A 10,780-nucleotide genomic window follows, 5' to 3' on the forward strand; every position below is an offset into this window, starting at 1 on the left:
AGCCTAGCGCCACGAAACTCTTCAAACATAAGAACTGCATGAATTGCAAAAAAAAATATCTCCAGAAATCAGCAACACTCTGGATAACTAGGAAATGAGGCCCTATGTCAAAGATCCTGAAATATCCCTTTAATGAATGTACAGACCTTTAGAGATTTTTTGTTAGAAACACATTTGCGTTTGAAAGTGTCCTTTGAGCTAAATGCTAGCTCAAATTGAGTTAGCTATTTATTTGTATGGGGTTAGAACGTGTAATATTAACAGGTCCAGGATTTGACAAGCATTTGTATGAACAGGCTCAGAGCTAAAGGCATTTCTGCGATTTCCATGGTCTTTATCCTAAAAACATTCTGTGCATAAAAAGCATAGGATTCCAACTGGCATTGAATTTTTGTGGAAAATACAGACAATTCAACTATTTTTACAGCAGAAATTTCCCTTCAACAACTCGCCTGCTTGTTTACAATACATAAAAATGCCTTATAATCAGACAGGACAAACAATGGGTACAAGGCCTTTAAACAGTTAATATCAAGCATCTTTATCTGTTTACTTTTCTTATTAAACAGTTAAACACACTATTTTAATTTTTGAGAAGCTAAACTTGTACAGCGCCTTAGTAGAAGAAGAAGTGATTGAAAACTTATTTGCACTACTGTTTTATCTATGAATTGTGAATGTCATTATGTTATTGATGTTTGTTGCTAAAACCAAGCAAAGCAACATTGTATTTTGTATTTTTCTGGTTATGCATCGCCTGGTGAACCCCTCCATATATTCTGTATTTCAGGTGTCTCCAAACATTACAAAATAAAACCAATTTGAGGAGAACTTTGAGTAACTATGGGAGTTTCCTGTGATGATTTTTCAACACTAAGACTGGAAATTCTTTTGTTTTCCTCTTCATTCTTGGTGCATAAAGAGAAAATGTGACTTGATACATATGAGATTTTCCAATTAAACTCACTTGCCTCATCAAGCTTAATATGTTAAAATATAGAAAACCATTGAAGACCTATCTGGAAAGCAAATAGAGTTGTCCCATTTCTAGAGATCGACTGATGTGGGATTTTCTTAGACCGATACCGTTGATCTGGTCTCTATAATCCTGTGTCAGTGCCAAAATGTGACAGCAGGGGGCGCTTTATTCACACTGCAAAAAGTAATTATCTAGATTTGTATAAACATCTCAATTTGAGCATAATAATCCAAATTTTTGTTGTTTTGACTAGGTAAATTGTTGTTTGGCATTTGTCCCAGATTATTTCACTTCCTCTGAGATGTTTCAATACATTTCCTCCTTATTTCAGGTAATTTTCTTTGCCGATGGGGTAAAAAAAATTGGTCTTGTCTCATTGGCAATTTTACTTTCTTATTTCAAGCGAGATTTACCTTTAGAACCAGTGAAATGTCCTCAAACAAGCAAAGTAAATGTCTAAATTAGCAAAAACAAGATGCTTGATATTTACTTTTTGCAGTGCAGGACATTCATATTTAGTAGCTTCTTCAGAGGGAGCTCATTTAACGGACAAAAATCAGTGAGTTTCTATTTCTTATGGTTCCAAAATTATAAGCAAAACTCTGCATCATAAAATACAGTATAGGACTGAACGATATGGACAACATTTCTCTCAAAATTTCAATATTCATGCCAGATTTCTCAATATGGATGCGATACAATATAACTATGGGTTCGGTGAAAACTAAACATTTTTCAGAAAAATCATACTATAAAAGACTGCAGTTTTATTGATGAAAATCGTTTATATCTTGCCTTTCCAATTTTAATATTTTTGAATGTTCATATCTCGATACGATAACGATCTATTTTTTAATTCAGTATATACAATTTGAGGTGTAAAAACTTGACCGAAAGTCTCTATCAGTTTTCGGTCTCTATCACTTTCCGTTCCTGAGATATCGTGCGATAGCTGATATGTAAAATACCCACATATCTGCCGGATATATCGGTCAGTCTCTACTTATTTCATTGGCTGAAGTAAAGTGAGCATTTGTTCGGGTAAGGGCACTACTTCAAGGTATATCTTTATATTTTATATTCATGCGTTTTCAATGACATCAAGCATAGCCACCATTTTGAATACCGAAGTAGAATTATGCAGTGTTAATTTTGACAACATATTTTAATTTAGTTTTAGTCTTAGTCTTTTGACGAAAATGTAATTCGATTTTAGTGTAGTTTTAGTCAAAAAAATATCTTCAATTTTAGTCTAGTTTTAGTCGACTAAAATTGCAAGTAAATTTAGTCGACTAAATTTAAGACGAATTTAGTCGACTTTGCATTGATAATATTCATTATAATCATATTTAATCTTGTTCCTCTGCTTCATGGAGCTGCTCCACATGAACAAAGCTCAGAGCTGATCCTTTGGCAGAGACGATCTGAGGCTCTTTCAGACGGTCAATAGAAGTTTGGATGATTTTAGTCTCTCCCTTTCATTTTTATTTAGTCTTATTTTAGTCGACTAAAATATCTGGACATTTTAGTCACAGTTTTAGTTTCATGAACAACTTTTGATTTAGTTTTAGTCCAATTTTAGTCGTCAAAAATATCACTTTGACTAAAATTAAGACTAAATATTTTAGTCGACGAAATTAACACTGGAATTATGCAGTACTACAACATGTAACAATATCTCTACCCAGGATGAAAATGAAAGACAACTGATTGACAGTGGCATTTTTATGAACTCGTAATCATTGCTCATGAAGAAAACCGTAAAAGGACGGTCCCAGAGACGCACGTTTATGTGATAAAACCAGCAAATGAGGCACAGACGTAGCAGCTCTGTCTGTGGAGCTACAGCAGGATTTACTAAAGATCTGCTTCACTCTGAAGACTAAACTAACACATCAAAGAAGAAACAGAAAACCTTTCTCTGTGATTTTTACAGTTTGTCATGTCAACAGAGTCTCAGTCTAAGTCAGTGTTTAAGATGCTCAAGATGTTAGCATGCTACCGGTTAGCAACTGTCAACCAGCTATCAATGGCTTCAACAACAACAACCTGTCACATGTTGTACCCAAGGCTATATGTTTGGCGTATGGTTCAGGGCTTTCTCTTGGAGAGGTCAGAGCTGAGCTGTTGAAGCTAAATGCTAACCGGTAGCATGCTAGCGTCTTGAGCAACACTGACTCACTGGTTTCTTCACATGGGCCTGTGTTTTTACTTCTTGAGCAACGATTACAAGTACATAAAAATGCCACGGTCACTTTTATTTTCAGTAGAGATATTGTTACATGTTGTAGGCTGTGTCCGAAACCATCAAATTGCTAAGAGCTCTTACGCCAAACCGGATGTCCGTCAGCGTCCGCCATGACAAGATGCTTCCGAATTGGGCTGTCAGTTAGGAAGGAGTTAGGAAAAGGAGCCTCAATGCTAACTATCATAGCCACTTTAGCATAGGGACCTCTGATGCTAACTAACCGGTGATTAGGAGCTATGTGCCATCCCATAAGCCACTGCACCAAATCCCCCCCCACCCCCCTCGCACCCACCCTCGAGTGACTCATGCGCAACCACTGTTGACATTTAATAATAAAAATAATAATAATTAAAAAGTAAGATTCTGCACAAGCCAAACTTTATAAAAGTGACAGAATTCATGTTGTCGTCCCCACAGCTCAGTCACATGTCAGTGTTAAAGAGTAAAGTCAGTAAACGGATTAAATGCTTTTGTTTTCATTTAGTAGAAACTTAAGCCACATGGATCATTTGCATAATGTAGCTTTATGAAACAGCTGCTGAAATAAAATAACACTAAAGGGAAATGTTTTATTTATTTTACTCCTTAAATGTCTTTGTTTGGACACTATGTTGTTGTTATACTATACACTAGGGGGCGACATGCACTTTTGTTTGGCCTGCACTCCACCAATAACTTTAAAGAAGAAGAAAAACAGCTGTTCGTGATGTCACTTCCCCTTCCCCTGGGTAAGGATGGTCAAATTGGACGAATGCTGCTGAAGCTCTAGTTCACTAACTGCATAGAGTTCTAACAAATGACCCCATGAAAGGTTAAGGAGTTAGTTGCTAGTGTTAGTGCTTAGAGGCTACAATTTGCTCGTTTCGGACGCAGCCGTAGTACTGCATAATTCTACTTCGGTATTCAAAATGGCCGCCATAACATAGGTTTTTGTGGAGGTCTGTTTATGCTTATGATTTTATAATGAAGACACAATGGTACAAGTGAATTACAGAAGCCCCTTTTCATATTTAATTCTCATTTTCATATCAGCAAAACAACATAAATAAAATATACACAGATTTTCAACCATTGCGTGGCCAAATGGACAAACATGTTAATTCTGTCTTTACCATAGCCTTATATACAGGAAATAAAATACATCTGATTTCTGGAGTGTAATGTATTTCTTTTCTTTTCAATGCCGTTGTTCGAGAGAAGAACTTGGACTTTGTAGCACCTTTTGATTCTTGATCAAATTCTTTGATTCTTTGGCTCAGTCATTGTGTAGATAATATTGAACAGAAAGTAAAAGTATTTGCAGTTTGACAGTTAAAGCATTGTATTTTTGGTCACGGTGTGAATATTGCGTTTCTATCTGCGCCCGAGCAGGTAGAGGAATATGAGAACAATGTCGAGGTAAATGATGAGAGCAGCAGACACGTACTCCTCTGGGCTCACGCGGTTGCTCATCGTCAGCTGCACGTCCACCATCAAGAACTGAAGAGACGAAGAAGAAGAAGAGAGAGATTTAAGCAAAACATTACATTTATGGACCAAAGTGGATAAATCAGGTTACACATACATAATTTATACTCCAATTCTTCTATTTGGGTTTGTTCCCGATGAGCTACTTTTTAATAAGTGACATAAGCAGCGGTTTAAGCAAATTTCAAACCTGAGTTCAGGGTGTGTGAATGTGAAGAAACTCAGCAACCTTTGCACAAGAGAATGTATCAGCACAGCAGGGAGAGCGGTTTACAAGTGTACTCGAGATGTAGCTACAAACTTTACCCAGTTTGTGTTTGTTTGACATGTTTTATGATGTTTTATGTTTCACTTCCTTATTGGACACTGACATAAAGTGGCATAGGTGGATACAGATGGCCGAGGGGAAGAAAACCTCTCATGGGAATCACAATTTTTTGCTTTTTTTATGGTGGACAATAAATATTAAAGGGGGGGTATTATGCAAAATCGACTTTTTCAAGCTTTACATCATGTTATTCTGTCATTCCCTCATTAAAAACATGCCTGAAGTGTTGCCTTGGCACATTCATGTATTTTTGAGTAATCTGTAAAAACTCTGATGGCGGCCATTTTAGGGATAGGTTTGCCTGAGTCCTCCTAGGAACGCCCCCACCTCCTGGAGACGCCTCCGAGCTTTCATCACCAGCCGAGTAACCAACCACTGCTCCTCAGCAGAACCCCCTCCCCACTGATGCCACAGACAGCGTGTGGAGGGGGCGTGTCGGAAAGGCTCAGAGGTTCTTAGAGAGACAGAGGCCTATTTCAAGACATTCACTACAGCCATTTTGAGAGAGACATTTTATACAAGGCAGTTATTTTAATTTACTGCATTTACAGACCAACAGAAGGTTTCGTCATTATTGTAGTGTGATATAGACTGGTGCTATGTGAGTGAAAAAAACATAATACCCCCTCTTTAATATATTTATCACACACCAGAGGAGTCAAGCCTAAATCGGGTCCATATGGATGTCTCTTTTACAGCAAATTGTTCAGTGGAAACAAAAAAACGGCACTTGTTGCCAATGTTAGGGTATGTAACATGAAGCTAACGTTAGCTTCCTCGTTAGCATTGTCTGTTTTTTTCAAGTATTTGTGAGCTGTTGAACCATTTTGCTCATCTCCATTTCTCTGCATCTTTATTCAGTAGAAATATAATGCAGCATTTGTTAGTAATTGGGAGAAGGACCAGTTTTTTTCTCTTTGTTTGTCATCATCTTGACACCTGTGAGGGGGGCTGGATTCCCTCGATAAAGGAGTGCACTGCTCATGAACACAGAACAATATTTGAGGAAAAAGGGTCACATCTTTAAAGTGCATATGACAGGTTTTAATGATTATGAAAATATGACTTATTTAAGGATAATATCAGTTGCATAACTATCATTTTATTTCAGTGCAAATTTAATGAAAAAATGTTGGGCTGAAGTTATTTTTAGTAGATTTTTTAAGCTGCTGACAGGAAGTGACATAGATAAAGGTAAAGTTCAACAGCAGTTTGACTCATTTCCTATTGACCAACAGTTTAAAATTGTTTGCCTTCATCTATGTCACTTCCTGTCAGTGTCCAATAAGGAAGTGAAACTATAAACATCACAAAGAAAGAAAGCTGGGTACAATCTTTAGCACAATCTCAAAGGGACTATACAGAGTTTAAAAATGTTTAAACTAAGTATTTTCCTCCCCCTACATGTTCCAGCCATGTCCTAATGTGTAGAATGAGCTCAGACCGATAACTGCCTCTAAAATCCTGCACTGTCACTCAAAAAGCTGTTAATTCGGGTCCGAAGTGCCGTCATGCACGGGCTTAATATAGAAGCTGCAGTTACACGAAAGACCTGAGGTGGCAGTAGTGAGCATAAAATGACCAGCTTGCATTTAGTCTCTCTTGCTTCAATCTAGTGTTGCGTTTATACTTTCGTTCAGCGTAAAGCGTGACGTACCAGTGAGAACAGCAGCGCCCCCAGGGTCCCGTACGCCACCTGGGCCATGTGCGAATAATAAAAGGTGGAGAAGATCCCGAGCATGATCAGGTCCACGCTGAGGATCAGGAGGAGGCCGTAGCACACCGAGAAGTCGAAGCGGCTCTGGTAAAGAGAAAAGACAAACAAACCTTTAAGATCATTTACACAGGCGGATAGTCAGAATCAAATGAGGCTCAGTCAGTGGAAGCTCAGAAGTTTTAGTCTCATTAACTACTAAGAACATTACTTTGACTAAAATCATGACATTTGAAGTGAGCAGATCTGAACAAAACAAGTAAACTGGCTGAATCTAACGCAAATGAGCCACAAACTACAAAACCTTGCCGTAAACTTGCCTAAACCAGGACTTTCTGTGCTGTTTCTCAGTGTGAAGTTGAGCAACGTTTTGTTTCTAACCTGCATGGAGTAAACGATGATTGCAAAAGCAATGGCCAGAGTTGCTCCCATCGTCAAAACCACCGTCATAGTGTCGTGGTAAGAGGCAATCGTCCCCACCATGTAGGACAGGGTCACCGTCACCACAACCTGAACAAAATATGCACAAGAATTACAGAAAAAGACGTTTAGGATTAAATGAAAGGACTGTTCCCAGGCTTATTTCCTCTAGTATTATATATGTAAGTAAAAGTAGCACATGTGAGACTGGGATGGTCAGGATTATGAAATTGGCAGACGACGCCCTTTACAGAAATCAGTGGGAAATGCCTGTGATGAAAGGCCTGTACTTTTTACCAAATCAATATTGCAATACACACTTTGAGTACAGAATGTGTCAAAAAAGGTCCAGTGATGGATTATGAAAAAAACAGACATTTCCCTTTTCCATCTATGACGAAATAAGATTAAGTTAACTTTGACAGAAACTTACATCTCTACACAGCGTTCCAAATTATTATGTAAAAAAACTTTTCCAATGAAACTCATGGATGGTATTGTGTCTCTTTGAATCACTGACATGAATCTCAGACGCCTGTGATGATTAGTTTTCAGGTTAAGCCCAGTTAAGGGAAAAACTACTGAAAAAGGATGCTCCACATTATTAAGCAGATCATCATTTTCATGCAATATGGGAAAGAAAAAGAATCTCTCTGCTGATGAAAAGTGTGAAATCGTGAAATGCCTTGGTCCAGGTATGAAAACCTTTGATATTTCATGGAAGATTAAGCGTAAACATCGTACTGACAAGAGATTTGTGGCTGATTCAGACACACACGGGTTTGTGCAGATAAAGGCACAATGAGGACGGTTTCTGCCAGACAAATACATCAGATTAAGAGAACAGCAGCTACAAAGCAACAAATTCTGGAGTCTCCCAAACATCAAGGTGTAGGACCCTCCAGAGGCTGCAGTTGTGCATAAACCTTCTATCCGGGCCTCCCCTAAACTGTTAATTGAAGGTGATGAACAGAAACGGCTGCAGTGGCTCAGAAACACATGAGGACTCATTTTCAAACAGTCTTGTTCACTGATGAGGCCGTGTGACCCTGGATGGTCAAATCAATGGAGTAGTGGATAATTGGTGAATGACCACCATGTCCCAACAAGGCTGTGATGTCATTAAGGAGGTAGCAGGGTTATATTTTGGGCCAGAATCATGGGGAAAGAGCTGGTTGCACCTTTAGGCTCCCTGAAGGTGTGAAAATAACCTTTGAAAAAGATGTGGAGTTTCTGACTGACAACATCTTGTGTCATTTCACGTGAAAAACAATTATTTGTCTGATTTCAAGTGGGTTTTATTCTTGTTCCATTGGCATTTGTATCTTGGATTAGTTCAAACCGACTCAAATTCAACATAGAAGAACTTTAATTCAAGCAATTTTGAGTCATTTATCTCATTTAAGATGGTCATTTTTCAAGTGTTGTGCTTTACTTTGGGCTAAAAATCAATGGCCTTGGCCCTCGCTCTGTTTACAATAAAGAAAATCGGCCCCTCCCCTGTTGCAGACTGTATACTGCCCACCCGTACTTTTGAACCTTTGTGTTTTTACTCACGAGGGCGATGAGGTTCCAGGGGTGCCGTCGGCTCACGGAGGTGCAGAAGCTCAGGGGAATCACCACGACCGCGAAGACGATGTAGGCCGAGACGTACGGCCAGAGGCTGGACTGAACCGCCGCTTTGACCACGGACGAGAACGTGAACACGCACACCACGCTGAAGGTGAAGAGCAGCTGCAGGAACACCAGACTGAACACCTGCAGGGAGCGGGAGTCACAACGCCAGAGGAGTCAGTAGATTAAAGACACACAATCCAAAAGAAGTCCAAATCAGTGCCAGTCGTTGGAGGTTCTTAGCTTTCAAATGACAAACTGCCCGTTCACAGAAACCTGTTTGTTTGTTCATGCACAGCTTTGAGAAAACCGAGATCAGTTGTAGAGATTTATAAAAGCCAAACATTCACTTTTTAAGTTTACGCCGTAGTGTGTCATAATAATAATCTGCAGGTTAATCGAATATATATTAACCATAATAGTTGCAGCCCTAAAGTAAAGAAAGAAAGAAAGAAAGAAAGAAAGAAAGAAAGAAAGAAAAAAGAAAGAAAGAAAGAGGAAAGAAAGAAAGAAAGAGGAAAGAAAAGAATGAAAAGAAAGAAAGAAAAGAGGAAGGAAAGGAAGGAATGAAACAGAAAAGAAAGAAACAGGAAAGAGAAGATAGGAAAAAAAGGAAGAAACAGGAAAGAAAGGAAGGAAGGAAAGAAAGAAAGAAAGAAAGAAAGAAAGAAACAGAGGAAAGAAAAGATAGGTAAAAGAAAGGAAGAAACAGGAAGTAAAGAAATAGGAAAGAAAGAAAGAAAGAAAGAAAGAAAGAAAGAAAAGAAGGAAAAGAAAGAAAGAACAGAGGAAGGAAAGGAAGGAGAAGAAGGAAAGAAAGAAAGAAACAGGAAGAAACAGGAAGGAAAGAAAGAAAGAAAGAAAGAAAGAAAGAAAGAAAGAAAGAGGAAAGAAAAGAATGAAAAGAAAGAAAGAAAAGAGGAAGGAAAGGAAGGAATGAAACAGAAAAGAAAGAAACAGGAAAGAGAAGATAGGAAAAAAAGGAAGAAACAGGAAAGAAAGGAAGGAAAGAAAGAAAGAAAGAAAGAAAGAAAGAAAGAAACAGAGGAAAGAAAGAAAGAAACAGAGGAAAGAAAATATAGGAAAAAGAAAGGAAGAAACAGGAAGTAAAGAAACAGAGGAAAGAAAGAAAGAAAGAAAGAAAGAAAAGAAGGAAAAGAAAGAAAGAACAGAGGAAGGAAAGGAAGGAGAAGAAGGAAAGAAAGAAAGAAACAGGAAGAAACAGGAAGGAAAGAAAGAAAGAAAGAAAGAAAGAAAGAAAGAAAGAAAGAAAGAAAGAAAGAAAGAAAGAAAGAAAGAAAGAAAGAAAGAAAGAAAGAAAGAAAGAAAGAAAGAAAGAAAGAAAGAAACATACAAAATAAAAATGTAACCCAGCTTGTAAGTGTGACATCCCTCCTGTGTCTTTAATGCTTATAGAAATAATTACATTCATCAGATCAGATTTATTAATATTCCTAAACTGTATTAAGGTCAGTTTTCTGGGCAGGTCCGGCCCCTCAAAGCCCCAGGTCTTCACTCATTAATCTCTTCCTCATCTTTGTATTTGACCTGAGCACCTGCGAGGACTCGAGGAGACTAAAGCGAGCGCTCACCTTCCTGACGAAAGCTCTCCTCACGGTCTCGTCGTCAAACGCTGAGGCCGTGATCGCCTCCTCAGAGCACACATCCGGGTCCGGTCCGGTCTCTGGGGAGCCCTGGTATGGAGCGGGTTCTTCTCCGGGTTTGAGGGAGGGGTAAGGCCCTGGGTAAGGACCAGGGTACGCCCCGGGGTAAGGAGGAGGCAGGTCAGTATCGAGTTTGTCAAAACCAGGACTCGGACCCGGACCCGGACTCGGCTGGGTGGACGTTGGGTATTGTGGAGTCGCAGGAGGGAGTTCCGCAGGGAGGGAAGAAGAAGAAGAGTTCTCCGGTTCATACACTGGATTATCCATGATTCAGGAAACTAGAGGGAAAAGCCACAAATATGTTAGAGCTGCAAAGAAAGCAGTTTTGTAGGTCTTAGCTTTCAAT

General features: G+C 38.8%; 1 protein-coding gene across 1 annotated transcript; it reads right to left on the bottom strand.

Annotated features, from left to right (window-relative positions):
* Window positions 1-4,564: 4,564 nt before the first annotated feature.
* Window positions 4,565-10,524, bottom strand: LOC306972853 (protein lifeguard 1; the record flags this gene model as incomplete). The annotated part of the gene is made up of 5 exons (XM_079569560.1): window positions 4,565-4,706; window positions 6,680-6,823; window positions 7,118-7,246; window positions 8,714-8,914; window positions 10,363-10,524. Coding segments are annotated over 5 exons (762 nt in total), but the record flags the coding sequence as incomplete, so codon positions are not given.
* Between the last annotated feature and the right edge of the window lie 256 nt (window positions 10,525-10,780).

This window comes from Gobius niger, assembly GCF_951799975.1.
Source record: "Gobius niger genome assembly, chromosome: 13".
Lineage (NCBI taxonomy): Eukaryota > Metazoa > Chordata > Actinopteri > Gobiiformes > Gobiidae > Gobius > Gobius niger.